This window comes from Balearica regulorum, chromosome 18 (assembly GCF_011004875.1).
Source record: "Balearica regulorum gibbericeps isolate bBalReg1 chromosome 18, bBalReg1.pri, whole genome shotgun sequence".
Taxonomy (NCBI): domain Eukaryota; kingdom Metazoa; phylum Chordata; class Aves; order Gruiformes; family Gruidae; genus Balearica; species Balearica regulorum.
The window spans coordinates 3,119,074-3,136,617 of NC_046201.1; the positions used below are offsets into that span (position 1 = coordinate 3,119,074).

Below are 17,544 nucleotides of genomic sequence, written 5' to 3' on the forward strand. Positions count from 1 at the left end.
CGATAGCTAATTTGCCTCATTTATCAGAAGTTTGCAAAATTTTGCCCCCTCTGCCCGCTACCCTTACCTGTGCCGTCCCACCTAGCAATGCCTATTGTGACCAAAAAAAGCAAACGAAGAGAAGGGACTCCTGCCAAATCAAACACAGCAGCCCTTGCTGACGGGTGAGGCACTGAAGGAACATTTTAACCTGGGTTGTTTTTCCAGGGGTACGACCCAGAATCGGCAGGTTCCACTTTAACCCAGCAAACTGCGGTGGGGTCCCGGGCCAGTGCAGGAGGCAGGTGAGGAGGGGTCCCGTCAACACCCCACTCTGAGCCCTCTGTTATTACCTGGGGGGGAAAAGTCACTCGCCCATGAGCCCCAGGGAACGGTGCAAGGTTCCAAAACCTCCCTGGCAGCGTCCGTCCACACCCAGCGCATCGAGCCAGCACCGGGATGCAGCGGTAGCGGTGGCTGTGGCACAGCGAGCCGGGAAATGCAGCGCTGTCAGTTTTTTCCTCTTTTTTACCAATTTCAGGGAAATTTAGGGGAAACCCTAAAGCACTCATCATTTTAGCTCCACTCCCCTTTGCCAGGCACTGCTGGGAGAGACCTCTGTCCTATGCTCTCCATGCCAGATGTCTGACCCCCCCCCTTCCTCCCCCATCCATATAGGTGGCGAGTCGGTCTTGCCTGCTTCCAGTTTGACTCGCAAATCACTACTTTTTAAGCTCCCTAAATAAAGGGGGTGTTTTCCCCTAAAAATGTGCTGCCCACACTAGAACATGGAGGGGATGGGCACACGCTGCCGTCCTCAGAAACGGCACGCAGGGCTTCGGCGTGTGCTCAGCCCCATCCCAGCTGCTCCCGTCCCGTTCCCAGCGAGCCCGAACCTGGGATGCTCCCAACACCACATCCCGCTGCTGCGGGGTGAGGAGGGAGGCAGGCGGCCGCATCCCGGTCACGCTGCCCAAAGGGCCTCAAGCGTGTGGGGATTTTTTGCTCGCACCCCAACTCGCATCATCTCATCCCTTTCCCGTAAGGGGATCGAAGCCTTTTCTGCAAAGGGCTCAAAACTTTGGCACTGAACGGGAGCGGGCTCCCAGAGCCCCCGCCATTTAGGGGGGACCCAAACCCCACTCCCGGTGCCGCTCACCGAGGGCAGCGGCGGCGGGGGGGGGGTGGGGGGCACCGGCAAGGTTTTTGCTACCGCTGCTCCTCCGCCCGGCGACCCCCCGGAAGCGGCACACACACACATCCCCCCCCCCCCCAAGCAGCGCGGCCTCGGCTCCGGCTCGGCCGAACCGGCGGGGACCTGCTGCGCCCGGCGCCGCTCCAGCCCCGGCCGCCCCCCGCGGGGCTGCAGCTTGGCCGGGAGGAGGAGGCGGGGAGGGGGGGGGGGGAAGCGGTGAGGGAAAGCCCGGACCGCTCCAGCAGGTGCCGGCCCGGGGGGCTGGGAGCGGGGCCGGGGCGGGGCTGGGGGGGGGGGGGAGGAAAGGCCGCACTCCCCCGCCGCCAGCACCGCCAGCACCGCCAGCACCGCCCCTCAGCCGCACACGCGGTGCCGGCGCCGCCGCTGGGGTGAGCCGGGCCCGGCGCGCACATGGCGCTGCGGAGCCGCCGGCGGAGACCGGCTCCAGCCGGTATATAAGGGCTGGGAGCGAGCGCAGAGCAGCCGCCGCCGCGGGCAGCGGGAGCAGCAGCGGCCGGAGGCCGGCGGGCAGCGGGGCCGCCTTCTCTCGCCGCCCCGCCGCCGAGGGTCGCCCGCCCGCCCTGCCCCGGCCATGGGCAGCCCCTAGCCCCGCCGCAGCACCCAGCGCCGCCCGGTGAGTGGGCTCCCGCCCGGGAACTCCGGGGGAGGGGGGTCTTTGTTTGCCTTTTTTTTTTTTCTATTATTATTATTTTTTAATTTTCCTGCTTTTTTTTTTTTTTTTTTTTTTGCTTCCCTCCACCCTCCCTTTTTCCGCATCCCTTTATTTTTAGCTGGCGGCCCCGGCGCCCGCCGAGGAGCCGGTGCGGCGGTGGCGATGCAGAAATCAGGTCTGAAATGTTCGGAAAGTGATGCAGGGAAGGGGGGGCCGCACTGGGCTCCTCAGCTCTGGCACTTGAATTTTTTTTTTCCCCTATCATAATTTATTTTCATTTTTAAATGTACATAACGTACGCCAGCGTTTGTGGGGTTTTGGGTTTGGGTGGTTTTTGGTTTTGGGTTTTTTTTTTTCTTCTAAATAGCGTGCTTCCTTCTGATCTTATCTCCCTCCCCCCATGCCTTGTGCAGTGACACAGGAATTCATTGCAGACCCGGTGCCCCTCTCGGGGGGCGGGGGGTATCCAGGCACTTCCCACAAACTTTGGGCAGAGGCTCAACTCCCGCCTGGGCACACGGCGGTGGTCCTGCCCCTGTCCCCCCCCCCCGCCCCGGGCCGCAGCGGAGCCTGGGCGCAGGCAGCACCGGAGGGATGCTGGAGCCCACGCCTCGCTCCATCCCTGGCAGAAGAGCCCCCACGGGAGCCGTGCACCAGCCTTGAGCCACCGCGCAGCACCGCGGAGGGGTCAGCGGGGTGCTGAGAGCCCCACGCCCCGCTCAGGGGACCCTTCGGGTGGATCCCTGCATCCCCCACCCAGCCAGGCTCCCGTGGGTCCGCTCACGGGTCCCCGGTGGGTGCCGGTGGTACCGGGAACGCGCACGCAACTCGCCTGGTCCTCCGTGAGAAGTTCCCCAGTGGGATGGGGGAGCGGTGCCGGAGCCGCTCGGGCTTCCTCCGCCGAGAGAGTCGTGCCGCTGATCTGGTGTATAAAATGGAGGAGGGAAATGCCTGGTGGCTGCTGGGGACGGCGGCGCGGGGAGGAAACGCGCCGCCCGCAAGAACCGCAGGTTCACGCCGTGCCCGGAACACCGCGGGCGTGGGGCCGGAGGCAGCCCACGGGGCGGGGGGGGGGGGCGGCAGCCCACGGCCACCTCGCGGTCCTGTCCCGGGGTGGTCGCTGGGGGCTTCACCCCGGGACTGTCCGTCCGTGTCCCCCCCCCCCCCCGCAGGTGTGGCGGTGCTCGGGTGCGGCGGGGAGCCCGTGTAGGGCAAAAGCTGCCTCTGCGCATCCACGGGTGACACGGAGCGGGGGATACCCCCCCCCACCCCACCCCCCCCGTGCCATACGGGGTGATCTCCTCCTGATGATGGGGGTGGGGGGTGACCCCCAGGGCTGCAGGGGACAGCGGGGGAGTTCGTGACAGTGGGGGTGACACCACAGCTACTGCCAGGTTACCATGTTGTGGGCAATGGGTGTTTGGCAGCCCTGGAGCAGCCATTTTGGGGAACGGGCAGGCTCCCGAGGACCTCCTGTCACCCCAAGTGCCAGCAGCTGCTCAGTGGGGTCAGGACACCGCAGGGTGCGATGGTGGGTTCTAACACTGACCGACCCCGCAGCAAAGGGGGGGGCACTGAGGTGTCACCGGCCACCCTAAGCCAGACAGCAGGGTGTGGTGGGGAGGATGGGTGCTCCTGGGGAGGTCCCGCAGCTCCACAAGCCCACGCTGGGTCCCGCGGTGGATCTTTCACAAATGGCATCCATCCACCCACACGCACCAAAATACAGACAACAGCTCCCAGGCGCTGGGGTTTGCTGATGGGAACAGCTCGCCCGGGTGCTAAGCGGAGAGTTTCTGGTCCTGGGCTCCAAGGGTACCAACAGAAACGAGCCCTGTGGGGTGACAAAGGCAGAAACTTCAGCCCAGCTCCTGCGTGTAATCCCTCAGCAGCACAGGGGCTGGCTAGCAGTGCCTTAGTGGTGTTTCAGCTGCCTCTTCCAGCAAAATTCATCTTAAACTGATGCCTGGCTCTTTCTCCCCTCTTTTCCAGATCAAAAAATGACTGTCAAAGCTGTAAAAATGCCGTGCACGGCTCCAAATGTTTATACTAAAGTGCCTGACGGAGGATGGGGTTGGACAATTGCTTTTGCTTTCTTCTTTGTGGAAGCTCTAACATACGGCATTATAAAATCGTTTGGTGTCTTCTTTAATGACCTGATGGAAAGCTTTGACGAAACCAATAGCAGGATATCCTGGATAATATCCATATGTGTGTTTGTACAGACTTTCACAGGTAAGAGTAACAGGCGTTCAGTGCGAGTGCAAGGGGCAGTCGTGCTGCTGACTCAGCACACCAGGACCTGGTACCTGGGACTTTTGAGTCCGTAATGGCTCAGCTATAAATAACAGCCACACAGCCCGGAGCCTGCGTGCTCCTGAAATGCCAAGAAGTCTAACTTTCAGCCCAGAAGTCCCTTTGAGCCCCATCTCCTTTCCCGCTGGGTGGTACAGGGACGTGGTCTGTGTCACTGACCCTGGCCCGGCCGTTCAGCCCTCATCAGCAAGGGGTGAAGACAAGAGTTTTGAAACCTAACTCTGTAGTGAAAAGGATTAGAAAGAACTTGAGCCTCACGGAAATCCACTGGCGTCCGTGGACGTTGCCGCAGGCTTATCCCAGGCTGCCACGCGCCCGTCTTAGTCTCTTAGGTTTTTTTGGCACGTCTAAATGCTGTGAGCTGTGCAGCGCTCCGGGGATGGCTCTGGGGACACGCTCTGCTGTGAGGCCCGTGGGCAGGGGAGGTGGCAGGTCAGAGACCTGCGTGGGGGCACAGGAAGCACCTCTGAAGGAGACGGTAGCTGGTGAAGTCGCTGACGTGGGTGTTGACCACAGCTCTTTTCCTTTCCCACCCATCCAGCTCCTCTGTCAACGGTCCTCAGCAATCGCTTCGGTCACCGCTTTGTGGTGATGGCCGGAGGGGTGCTGATCAGCACCGGCATGGTCACCGCCTCCTTTGCCCGCACTGTTGTGGACATGTATGTCACCATCGGCGTCATCTCTGGTGAGTCGTCCTATTCCCGTACCTGCCGAACTCTTTGCTTACTCCTGCGGCTTCCCGCAAGCGCGGCTCTGGCCGGGGTGGGGAGGGTTTTACTCCCCGTGACACTGGGAGTGCTTGAGAAATGCTGCTGCCCTGTCTGAGCTGACCTCACCCTCCCAGCAGAGGTGATGGCGCGGGCTCAGGGCTTGGCTTTCTGCCCGGTGTCACCCGGGGACCATCCTGGGACTTGGTCCTGCAGACAGCCCCGCTGGTGCGGCTGTACCGATTGCTTCCGATTGACTGGGATTGCTGGGGATGTGAAAGCTGTTTGCAGGGTCAAATCCTCTAACCTCTCCCTCTGTCCTTTGTTTTTTCCTCCTGACACTCTTCCCCCCTCTCCAATCTGGCCTGGGTGTCCTCCTCGCATCCATGGCCGGGAGTTTGCCTTAGGAGAGCAATTGCTACAGGCTCAAACTCTAAGCAGACGAGGTCCTCAAAGTGGACCCCGCTGGCTGTTTGGGAACAGAAGGCATTATCTAGCAGGTTTGGGAGGTTGGGTCTCTTGGTTTGGTTTTCTTTTTTTTTTTTTTCTCTTCTTTTCCCCCCGCCAATTTAAAAAAAATAACATTGTGGTTTCCCCAATGATTTTCTTCCAGGGTGACTTGCTGAGTTGGCCGAAATGATACTGTAATCTCGCCACCAAGAAAGCTGACTTAACGTGTTCTTGCATCGGTGTTTCCCCCTCCCTTACTTGTTGTTATGGCAATTTTTGGCATTTATTCACAGGCCTTGGATACTGCCTCTCTTTCCTCCCGACTGTCACCATTTTATCACAGTATTTTGACAAAAGACGTTCGCTGGTCACAGCAGTGGCATCTACAGGAGAATGTTTTGCTGTTTTCTCCTTTGCACCAGGTACAGTGCCTGACTACTGTGAGTTCGTACATGCACCCCTAAAGCACGACGCTGCGCCGATCCTTTTCCCAAGCAAACGGGAGCCAAAGGCCGTCGATACCAGGGTGCTCATGGAGCTTTCCACGAGCTGCTAAAGCCCAGGAGTAGTTGCTCACATGCCTGTGGCACTCGTGCCCAGCAGGCAGGGTCACAAGTAACCCTGGAGACTGGTCTAACGGTGCCTGAGCTCTCCCCAGCATCGCCTGCCAGAGCAGGACGTGCCTCACTGATACACAGCCCGCCAGGCTCCCTATATAGATCTCGCAGGCTAAAAATAAGTCCAAGAAACTTCAGCTATTTAAAACATATGCAGTATACATAACTGCTCCTAAAGGTTAGTGGGCTTGTGCTTAGCACGGGCTGCTGAACTGCCCCAGCCTTTTGGGGACCTGTCCCCAGGCAGCATGTCCCTGTCACTGCCCGTCCTCTGCAGTTCAGGGGGTCTTCTGCTGTGCATGCTTGCTTTCCGCTGATACCCATGGCAAAGCCGCTTTGATTGCGGATGAAGGCTTGTAACTGAGCAGTGGCATGCACCTTTGAGTAGAGCAAGACACTTCCTCTAGTAGCTGGTTTCAGGGTGGGGTCAGCTGAGAAAGGAAATTCGAGTTTGCTCTCATTCACTAAAAATAACACCACCTTCGTCCTTGCGCATCCCAAACTTGCTGGGACCTTGAAGTGGCTACCTAAAAGATAGCTTCTGCTAGCCAGATGTTAAATGCAACTTCTAGCTCGTCTGCTGCAGCTGATGGGAAGAACGTGGGTGCGAGACCCCTGGGTGGCCCTGGGCAGGAGGGAGCCCTGCTCAGCCTCTGCAAGAGCCGAGGTGCTTGGGACCCTCCAGTGACTGAAGCTTCAGTTACTTCCCTAGATGTAAATTCAAATAACGTCTTGGTATAACTTTGGGCTTTTCTAGTTATACTCTCTTCTGGTGCTCTCTTCCCGCAGCAATTACTGCTCTGAAGGAGCAGATTGGCTGGAGATACAGCCTCCTTTCTGTCGGGGTGCTACAGCTAAGCATCGTCATCTGCGGATCACTGCTGCGACCCATTATCATCAAAGAGCAAGAAGAAGTGAAAGCGCAGCCTCCAGAAGAGCCCACGGAGACAAAGTACATGCTTGAAAATGAGCAAACACGCACCTCAATAGAGTCCATAGACTCAGGAGTAGAAATAACTACCTCACCCAGCAATGTGCCTGGAAAAACCAAAGCAGAGCCGAAAAGTGAAGAACCAAAGGAACACGTACAGATACTTGTTGAAAATAACAGCACCCCTCCAGAACCAAAAACCAAACTACTGGACTTCTCTGTGATGAAAGACTATAGCTTTATCTGTTATGCATTCTTTGGCCTGTTCGCTACCCTGGGCTTCTTCGCTCCCTCCCTCTACATCATTCCCCTGAGTCTCAGCCTTGGCATCAGCAAAGACCACTCTGCATACATACTGTCCGCCATGGCCATCGCGGAGGTCTTTGGAAGAATTTCAGCTGGCTGGGTTCTCAACAAAAAGCCTATCCGCAAAATCTACATCGAACTCATCTGCGTTGTTCTGCTGTCTGTAGCGTTGTTTGCCTTCCCTTTTGCCTCTGAATTCTGGGGCTTGATGACATGTAGCATATTTTTCGGGTTCATGCTCGGAACGGTAGCGGGCACGCATATTCCCCTCCTGGCAGAAGATGATGTGGTTGGTATCGCAAAGATGTCTTCTGCGGCTGGAGTCTACGTCTTCATTCAAAGCTTAGCTGGGTTGGCCGGACCACCCCTTGCAGGTAACTCTAAAACTTTCATCTTAATTTTCTTTTTCTTTTTCTTTTTTTTTTTTTTGTATGCTTGACAGCTGTTGGTGCTGATCTCTGTCTAGAAAGTACTCCGGCAGCGCTAATCATAGTACTATCCTAAAAGCCCTGCAACTAGTAGTAGGAGACTCTGGGAGCCAGAAGACTGCTGCAATGCAGCTCTGCAGAGTCCCACCGAGGAGGCAGCCTCCACTGAGGAACCTCGGAGTGAAGGAAAATACTGCAGTGCTACCCTGCTCTGTTAAAACCTAAACCTGGCACCACTTCAGGCTCTGGCGAACGGCAGAAACAAATTGCTTTCACGGTGCCTGTGTTCCTGCGTACGCTGCAGAGAGGTGAAGTCTCTAGCGTAAGAAATAGATGCCCGATGCATCTCGGGCTTAGTGTCCCTGCAGTGCCCGAAGGGTTCTGACTTGCCTGAAGATGACACTACATGCCCCTGAATGCAATGTTTTTACTTTTTTTTTTTTTTTAAGGTAGCATCTGTTTGCCACTGAGTAGCTTTCGATTGGAAATAAAATGATGCAGTGGTTCCCAAATTAAAAATCCTATAGGAGGGATGGATGGGAGAGGGAGAGCCGGTCGTGGCTAAGTGCTGTAAATGTGTTTTCCCTAGGTGTGTTAGTGGATACGACACAGAACTACAGCTCAGCCTTTTACTCCTGTGCTGCTGGCATGGTCCTGGGTGCTGTGTTTCTGTCCCTGGTGAGACCGTGCAAGGCTGGGCTGTGCCACCGCCAGCAGCAGTGCGCAGAGGAGAGCGCGGCGGAGGTCGTCGTACCAGACTTACCAGACTTACCAGATGACTTTATTGAAATGGATATTGGAAAAGCAGAAAATTCAGGAAAAGGCTGTGACAGCATGGCATAAAATCCCTGTTCCTTCTCCATCTAATGTACTCAGCGTGAGACTGGGGAAACCATCAGCTCTGCTCCACGTTTTAAAACTACATTCTAAAGGGAATGTGAAATTTTAAATGTGAACAGTTGCTACCAACAACTTTTTTTATTACTGTTAGAAAGAACTTTTTTAACCAACAATGGAAAGCTCCATAGAAAATACTGATAGCCACATAAGAATAACTTGTCTAGCATGAAGATGTGATGCACACTCCTGCTTTCCTGATACCACACATAGCTAAAGGTTCAACGGATCCCAGAAAAACTCAGAACAGCAACAGCAGAAGCAGCTCAGCCTCTGACTGTCCTCACCCATCCCCTACCGAAACTCCACGCAGTCAAGAAGCCCATGATACGAACTGGAGACGAGCGTTTCCTACGCCACCAGTAGCCAACTGCATCATCTTCTGGAAGAATATGGACTCGTGTGATAGATTTGAGGAGGAGGCTAGGCTAGATAACTGACTTAAACCATTGCTAATGTTCTTCTAATTAACTTGAACGTCACAAATGCTGGGAAATTGGAGGCTCCATATGTCTTTATGGCCACCAGTAGCCAACTGCATCATCTTCTGGAAGAATATGGACTCGTGTGATAGATTTGAGGAGGAGGCTAGGCTAGATAACTGACTTAAACCATTGCTAATGTTCTTCTAATTAACTTGAACGTCACAAATGCTGGGAAATTGGAGGCTCCATATGTCTTTATGGCCAGTTATTACTGCACATACTTCATAAGATAATTTTTCCTCTCCTGATGGGTATCCTTAAAACTGTTTTCTATTGACAGTCAGTACTGTTTCTAATTTAACTAGTATTTATTAATTTATTCTAAGATTGTTAAAGGAGGTTAGGTTAAATAACTGGAGAGGAAAAATCATCTTTTGCATAACGGAAAGCTGTCTTTACATCAATTTCTTCAATACCTATCTTGTATTGCTAGCTTGTGAAATCATTGGGAAACTTACTCTTACAGCATAAAGTGTAGCTGTTTTTAATAGGTAGGCCTTAGGTAACCCAGTTCTTATTTAGAAAGGAAAAAAAAAAAAAAAATAATAAACTACAGCTCCAGCATCGCTTTCCGAAAGGCCTCAGCTGGTGTCAATGGACCTAGCTCCGCTGCCGTAACCAGCCCACCCCGCAGGGAGGATTTGGCCCAGTATGTCTTAATGTACCGAAACCTTTTGCTTACAGGTGCACAAGGAAATCTTTGCTGCGTCACCGAAGGAACGGGGAAAGCCTCACGTTCCCCCCCGCCCCCGCTTTGTCTGCTCCCCGCATCCCCCAGCGGCGGGGGCACGGGGCGGCTGCTCTGAGCCGTACCCCCTTCCCCGGCTCCCCCAAAGTCAGCAAGAGGTTGGTTGGTTTTGGTTTTTTTTGTTTTTTGCTGCTGAACTGGAGCCTGTGCACGTTGAAGGTGTGATGGGAACGGTAAAAGATAATGTGCTAGCTGTTCATTTAGTCTTAATGGGAGAGTCCCACTCACGGTGACACCAGCTTGCTTACCCCACCTATGTGCATCGTAACGCCTCCAGGCAACTCAGGGGGACAAATAAAACAAGTGTTCAGGTTTGGGGGAAAAACCCCAACCAACATTTCTGTGTATTTCAGTGGAAGTGGCATCATGCATTAACTGCTATGCTGACCTGTCTGTATTTTACCAGCCATAGAAATGTGGGACAATCTGTAAAAAAAACCCAACAACAAACACCACCAAAACCCAGCTCTTTTGGGGAAGGTGCTTGATTTTCTTTTTTTTTTTTTTTTTTCCTGTCTTACATGTCCAAAAAAAAAAAAAAAAAGCCAACAGGCACTCTTGCACCCAAGTGGCTAGAGCAATCCATCCTCACTGCCCCGAGACCTTCGGTCTCGCGTCCTTCCTCTGCCTCAGCACTTTATCACGGCCAGCAGAACCTCGCTGCATTGCACCCAGGACTGGAAGACCCCTTACAGAGAACTAGTGAATCAGTGAGTAAATGAACAAATAACGATGTTGCATTAAGATGTGCTTTTTATTTATTGTTAATTTATGATACTTCAAGCATTTTGGTAAATGTTCTGTAGACTATAATTGTAAGATTATTGAAGTCTTTGTGATACGAGACCTCACTACAGCACTTTGCTATCACAACTCTGCTTGGAAGTGGAAAAAGGCCTCCAGGTTTTGCGTGTGTGTGGAAGCTCCCTGTTCTGCAGATTTGCGAGGTTCTACTGTAATTTAATATTTTTTTTTTTACAACAATTTCCAATACAGATCAAATAATACGTTTGTCACTGACCTCACAGTACGTTTCTGTTCCTGTCTGTGTCGCGGCACGAGCAGGGGAGCGAGTGAGTATGTGTGTGTGCGGGCGCAGAAGACCCAGAAGCAGGCTTTAATGCGGTCAAAGCAAGACTTGCTGATTTGTTTGTAACGTACCTAGTGGACTCTGGAAATACTCGAAAACACTGAGTTTTGCAATAAACTTTTTCTTTTTTTTTTTCCCCTTTTTTTTTTTTTTCTTTCTTAAATAAAGAAAATGAAGAAACTTTCTTCCTCTCCCTCTTCTCCCTCCCTCGGACAAGGGATTGTCGCAGGCTTTGGCCCCGCTTTCCCCTCCCGGAAGGGCTCATGGCAGCGTGGCCATCACATGCCGCTTCCTCAGCCTGAAGTAGGGTGTTTACCCTGCAAATTAAGCAATCCTAGGGGTTGGGTTTTTGGTTTTTGGTTTTTTTTTTTTTTTAAATGAGTTGCTTGGAAGCTGGTAGATTAGTGCCGACCTCAAGAGTTCTCTTGTAAACCCTTACCCGGGGAGGCGTGATTAGAAGGAGCCTTTTCTTCTCCTGAGTGGTAACGGAATTGGTGGCACTCGGGAACATTATCCTCGTGTCTTCAAGAAGCATGCAATCATGTAATTATTTTATCATCTCCCAATTGCAGAATGCTTTCTCCAGGCTAGGCAGCTCATGTATCAGAAATCAAACTACTAAATAGCAGGACGGTTGTGTTAAAGGGCAATTTTCTCTCCCTCAAACCTCATTTCTTTTTACACCAGCTGAGATATGCCCTTCCCCGCTTAGCCCCTAACTCCAGCAGCACCAAACCCTACAAGGAGCAACGCTGCCACACGGCTTCACTCCAAATACCAATGCATGTATTACACTTGCAAATGAACTGCTTGTTGAAGGAATCATCACGCCACTGATAACACGTATTAAGTGCAATTTGTTTTCATTCTGGTTGCAAAAGCCCTAGAACAGACGTGATCGCACATGGAAGCGGCACAAACAACGCAACTACCAAAGTCCTGGGAAGCTAATCTGTCTCCAAATTTGACTCTGACTCAGTTACAGCGGTGAACAAACATTATTTGCAACATCTTCCTCAAAAACAACACCCCCCCCCCCCCCCCCAAAAAAAAAGGGATTACAAAGGCCGCACGCTGTTCACATAAATAAAAGCACATAAAAACTGCAACACTCTCAGATGTCTCCCTGCACAGAAACAATTTTGAGTAATTTTTCCCACCTGGTTTGAATCAATTGCCCACAACCCCTCTGTCATCCTGGTATGACGGCATTAAGGCCAGAACCAAATAGGATAAGAATACTTATTTTTATTCAGTAGAATTGTATATCTACTTTGTTAATAGTAAATAAGGGGAAAACGCGAGGCAGAACCCTCTTCTGCAAGCCTCGGTATTCCTCTCAAAAGTGCTTGTGTAAACTCTTGTAGTCAATGAGGCCAGTAGCAGCCAAATCTAAATAAAGGAAATCACACAAGGTCAGCTTGCAGAAGGACAAAAAGCCCTCGGACCGTAGGTATCTATCCTTTCTGAAACAGCAAGGAAGCTGTACAGTGAGTTTGTTTGTTGTTTTGGGGTCTTTTTTAAAAAAAAAAAAAAACAAACTACGACAAAACCATTTTTCCATTTGAAATTAAAAGGAAGGGCAACCTCTTGTTCTTTTTCACTTATTTTAGATAAGCAGACATCAGGTACTTAACAGGACAAATGAATCTTTAAAAATAGCTAAACTGGTTTTGGAAAAAAAAAAAAGTAGGTGCTTACAAAACAGCTTGAATGTTTTAAGGCTTCCCTTCAGATGTTACTTGTTAGCATCTGAGATCATCATTTTCCAGCTGCCCGTAGTAAACATGACCTGAATTTTGGGAGTGATGCAAGCCCAAGCAGCAGCCTTCCTCCCTCCCTCCCTAACGCTCCTCTTTAAGATACTTCACAGGTCGGCTTTAGGAAAACACCCCTTCAACTTTTGGCTTGGTTTGAAGGCTGAGAAAGCAAGCCCTGCTGCCCAGAGGGATTATTTTATACTTGATGCCCTCACCAAAAGACAGGCCCTCCGGTTCCCACCGGCACGCCGCACCGGCGGGAAAGGCTCCCGGGCATCCCGAGGTGCCGTCGGTTCGAGAAGCCGGTTTGCAGCCGCGATGCGCGTGTGCCTCCCGCCGATCCAGCCCAGCGCTGGGGACCCTGGCAGCGAAACGCGGAGTTTTCCCCTCCCCGGTTCCACTCGCGTGGACTTTTACTCGCAGGATTTGCAAATTGGTGGCCGCGCCAGCATAAAGCTCGCTCTTGCAAATTGCAGTCAGTCATCTAATAAATCAAACGCAAACCCCCGCCCCCCTTCCTACTGCAGTTGTCAAGCTCCAGTTACAACAATTTGTGGTAAAATATTACTCACCAGCACTTTGGCCTGCGTGAGCAGCTCTGCCTCTGTTAAAGACAGCCCCCTAAATCACTGCTTTGTCACAGAAGCCACAAGCATAACCAAAAGACTTATTACACACAGACATTATGAGAATAAGGCCAAGGAGACAATAGTTTCCCTCACTTCCTTTTTGTCAAAGCTTTCATTAATGTTGTGAGTGTCTTTTTCTACTTTATCCGCTGCCGGCTGCTTGCCGCAGTCAGCCTGGCAGAGGAACGGCCCAAACCAGCCCCAAAGAGCCCGAGCAGCAGCGAGAGCCGGTCGGGTGACGGCAAACCAGGGCGCTGGGCATCACCCTGTGCTTCAGCAACCTGCTCTCCTCAGCGACCCTGGTACCCACCGTCCTGCCTCTCTGCTCCGCTAATTCGCTTAAATCTGCACCAGCTTGTGCCGGTGCTACGGGAAGATAGCAAAATTAGGCACTTGAAGCACATCAAGGCTTTTGCATTTTGCTGTTGATGCGGCTGGTAATTTTTTGTTTGATTTTTTTTTTTTTTTTACTGTTGCAAAATGAGACAAAGACCCCAAATAACCAGTGAAAAGCGAAGGCCATTTGTGAAGTTATACCTGGGGTTCAAGGACTGCAGGGGGTGGGCACGGAGGGCACGGGGCAGCCATGCACCGCTGCCCATGCACAGTAACAGGGTGATGCTCCTGCCTGAGCCAAGCACCCTCCTAACCCCCGCTGAGCACCCTCCTAACCCCCGCTGAGCACCCTCCTAACCCCCCGCTGAGCACCCTCCTAGCCCCTGCCCTGGGCACCGGGCGAGCAGGGTCGGCTCCCCTCGCAGAGCCCTAGCCCCCAGCTCGGCACCCCGTCCTCGTGGCCCCCGCTCCACCTCCACGCTGTGTGTGATGGTGGGGAAGGCTTCCTGCAGTGGGCATAAACTGTTTGTAAAGGAACGACGAAATAACGCGGTGACGGATGCACAGATCACCGAAAGGATAGGAAGACACGTGACAGGGCCTGATTCCGACTCTGCCACTCGGACAAACCTGCTGCTGGAGCCTTTTATCCGCTCCCCGGCACAGCGCTTGGCCAAAGCTACTCAAACCCTCCCCCTTCGCGGGTCTGCATCCCGGCTTCGCTGCCGGTGGTGACCACGCAGCGGCTGTGTGTCCGCGCCGGAGCCAGCCCTGGCAGCTGGAGCGCAGCGGGGATTTGAGGGCACCTCGACACGCGTGGCCGCTTCTGCTCAAGATGCAGCATCCGCAGGCAGGAGCTAGGACAGCAATCACTACACCTTGACATTCCCACATTGCATTCTCTAGGAGAACCTGTACCAGGTGTGAAAACAGGTTCTGGTTTGCACAGAGAGGAGGGAAGAGTAGAGCAAGGTGCCCTCCGCATCCCGGCGCCAGAAGCCAGCCTCGCTGCAGGACGGGATGCATCCCTGCGGATGCAGGACAGGATGCGCCTCTGCTGCTCCTGCAACAGCAGCGCTGGGGACACGGCAGCCGTTCTGAATATTGCAACGTGCACACCAGGCAACGTGAACTTGGAAAACACGCGTGGAGCAACAGCCCGTGCCCTGCTTCGAGCTGAACCCCCAGAAAAGCCAGCTCCTTCCCACACACCGCAGGGCTCCCTGCCCGCCGTGAAATCACTCCCTTCCCCTCCTCCTGCTGCAGCCCCAGGCCTCCGATGCACGCTCCGAGTTTGCCCTCACCGTACCCAAAAAGAGCCACCAAACACCCCGTGCGCCTGTATCTTCCTCCCTCACGCACCCCCAGGATGCAGCAACAAGGGTTTATCAGCATCAGGCACAGGCAGCCTTGCCCCCACGCCCCGCCGTGGGGCACCCCCGGGTGCTATCGGGCGCCGCAGGCCTCCCGTCCCGCTGGGATGGGCTCCTGCCAACTGGTCCCACCAGGCAAAGGATGCCGGGCAGTTGGGCACTGCCGGAGAAAGTCAGCGCGAAGCCGGGTACCCCCCCCGCCAGACACAGAAAAACACGAAGCAAAAGCCTGTGCACTCACGGTGCAGAGCTGCCTGCCATGTTTTAGTCCTCCCCGCCGCGGCGTGACCACGGGAGCCCCGCTCCTCCCCGTCCCCATCCACGCCGAGGGGAGGAGCGCGGGCTGGGGAGTCCAGGCGAGGCGGCCACGCCACCGGCCCGCAGCACAGGGCCCCCGGCCGTCCCCCACGGGCGAGAGCGGGGGCACGTCCCACCCCGTCCTACACGCCGCTCGGTACCACCGGAGAAATCTGCTCCCCGACCTCCAGCGAGCCCTTGAACGACAGACACGCAGTCATTCCCTTGCTGTTCGCAAAACACGGCCCTTTTCTGCTCAAGCCTTGCCTGCGCGTAACGCGGCGCGGGGTTTCGTGCCTGCCCGCATACCATCGCGGCTTGCAACCCCCAAACCGCCGCTTCAGCAACACTCGCGCCCACCCTCACCCGCACAGAAACCCCCGCCGGCCTTAGGAGACCTTCCCCTCCTTCGGTAACCCATGCGATTCCCCGTGCTCTGCCAGAAGTAAAACACATTCGATAAACTGTACCTGGAAAGGAGTCCGCCAGCAGAGAGGCAGTTTTTCTGTTTCTTCTCCCTTTTGCTGGCTGTTCTCCTCCTGCCCCCCGTGAGGAGCCAGAGCCCTTCACAGCTTCTGCCAATATCTCAATCAAGAGCACTCAGGACAGGGAAGGTGGAAACCCGCTCCCGCAACAGCACTTACAGCAAATCCCGACGCAAACGGATCACCCAAATATTTAAATACAAAACCACGTTCGAGCTTTAGTTCGTAAAATGTTTTCAGTGAGACGGCCCCTATCCTTCCCACGTCTACACTGGCATCTTCACATCTCAGAGATTTTTTTATTCAACCTCTTTTGCACAGCTTTGAATGAGACGAGGATTTCAACCTCAGTGTTTGTCTTCAAGGACCGGACACTGATCTTGCAGCCCGACCTACGTCTTGGATTTCTCCTCGGTAAAAAAGCACCTTCAGCGCAGCAATGGGGGCCAAAGTGGTCAGCTAACAGTGTGTAAAGTGACAACTGGACATAAACTATATGTCGAATTCAATTTTAATAAGCAAGGAAACAACAGCAATAAATACCAGAATGCATAAGTGATTCTATTTCAAAAGAGTAATTTTAAATATATATATAGATGCACTCTGGTGTGTACTTTTAATAGCAGATAATTCACACGCTTTAGAGAATTTAATTGCTCGCAGTGTGTAAGACCAGGAAGGGAGCACAACAGTAGATTTGTGAAGCAGAGAGCAGAAATTAATCCTGAAAATTGTGCCCAGTGGGAACTCTCCCTCGTCAGCCTGATTTGGGGCCCTGGGAGGAAGGAGTCAATTTACCAGCACAGAGGAGGAAGCATCCTACCTGGGTGACGTAAAGAAAAAGAGAAGCATAACCAAATCCTGGTCACAGTAATTAAAAATAACATCCTGACACAGGAAATTAAACCTCTTACACAAAGCAGCAATTAGATCTGTGAACCTGATTTAAAAAAAAAAAAAAAAAAGAGAGAAACTATGTAAATAACCTGGATTAAAGTTCAAGGCATCTTCTCTCGGTCTTCATGCAAACTCTTAGATGCAACCAGACTTCTGCTCCTCTCCTTGCAACCCACGCAAGGGACGGATTCTGGCACGTACCACGTGCTGAGTCGCGCCAGGCCCCCAACACCCCGCTGTTCGTTCACAGTTGCCCCTTTCACCTGCAAACACCCTTTCACTTCTACACAGGGACTCTCATTCCTCCAATGTTATCATTAGAATCTTATAAAATACAACGAAATAAACGGCACAAGTCGCCTGCAGCTGCGTGGGACACAGCACACCCCGGACCCTGTTTAGAAAAGCAGGGAAGAGTGAGGAAGACCGACGTTCCTGGATACACGCGGCACCAGCAGAGCCCAAATACTGTAGCATCACGTTAGCAACCAGCGTCAGCCAAGAGATGATACAAACATTAGCTTTTCAGTGAAGAATTTTTAGTGTGCTGGTAGTTTCTTGTCAGACAGTAAATTTTAAAATAGTCCATAGTAAACGACAGAAAGTAACCCTTTGAAATACATGAGCTTTTCTGCGTATACGATATACCCTGCCCATACGGTTTAGTCCTGCAGCACATCAAGCCACTTTAATAACCGCTTGCGGCTCTCCTTGAACCTCATCGGGGTTTTGGTGAACGCGTACGGATTCCTGCCACTGTTTCGCTATCATCTTCACGCATTCCTTGATAGTAAGGTCTTCAAGATGTAACACGTTAAATGAAAATGAAATAAGAAAGTTGAAAGATTTTTGATCTTAATGTCGAAAGACTAAAGCAAAATCGTTCCCTTTCTCCGCTGCATTCTGCTCCTTGTATTTGAACACAACATGGTTGATACTGGCTAG

The 17,544-nt window shown here is 52.9% G+C and overlaps 2 protein-coding genes across 5 annotated transcripts in view; one reads left to right on the top strand and one right to left on the bottom strand.

Annotated features, from left to right (window-relative positions):
• Nucleotides 1-15,243, bottom strand: part of ARSG (arylsulfatase G) — a 41,062-nt gene extending 25,819 nt beyond the window's left edge. For both annotated transcript variants that reach the window (XR_012838206.1, XM_075770264.1), the window contains exon 1: nucleotides 15,162-15,243. The gene's annotated coding sequence lies outside the window, so the exon portion shown is untranslated. The remainder of the gene's footprint in view (nucleotides 1-15,161) is intronic.
• Nucleotides 1,555-10,193, top strand: SLC16A6 (solute carrier family 16 member 6). 3 transcript variants are annotated; one of them, XM_075770263.1, is made up of 8 exons: nucleotides 1,642-1,808; nucleotides 1,966-2,022; nucleotides 3,840-4,082; nucleotides 4,705-4,848; nucleotides 5,614-5,742; nucleotides 6,727-7,548; nucleotides 8,192-8,861; nucleotides 9,028-10,193. In XM_075770263.1, exons 2-7 carry the CDS (start codon nucleotides 2,010-2,012, stop codon nucleotides 8,443-8,445), a joined length of 1,605 nt encoding a protein of 534 aa, XP_075626378.1. In that variant the 5' UTR covers nucleotides 1,642-1,808; nucleotides 1,966-2,009; the 3' UTR covers nucleotides 8,446-8,861; nucleotides 9,028-10,193. The 3 variants fall into 3 exon arrangements, with proteins under 3 accessions (XP_075626377.1, XP_075626378.1, XP_075626376.1); XM_075770262.1 differs by lacking the exon at nucleotides 1,966-2,022 and having other exon boundaries at nucleotides 1,555-1,808; XM_075770261.1 differs by lacking the exon at nucleotides 1,642-1,808 and having other exon boundaries at nucleotides 1,966-2,168.
• Nucleotides 15,244-17,544: the final 2,301 nt, after the last annotated feature.

What these genes read in the sequence shown, in the direction of transcription:
- SLC16A6 (XM_075770261.1), top strand. Translation starts at nt 2,132, where the DNA reads ATGTACATAACGTACGCCAGCGTTTGTGGGGTTTTGG. An exon ending in GTTTGTACAGACTTTCACAG is followed by an intron (nt 4,083 to 4,704) that starts GTAAGAGTAACA and finishes CCACCCATCCAG; the next exon opens with CTCCTCTGTCAACGGTCCTC. An exon ending in CACCATCGGCGTCATCTCTG is followed by an intron (nt 4,849 to 5,613) that starts GTGAGTCGTCCT and finishes ATTTATTCACAG; the next exon opens with GCCTTGGATACTGCCTCTCT.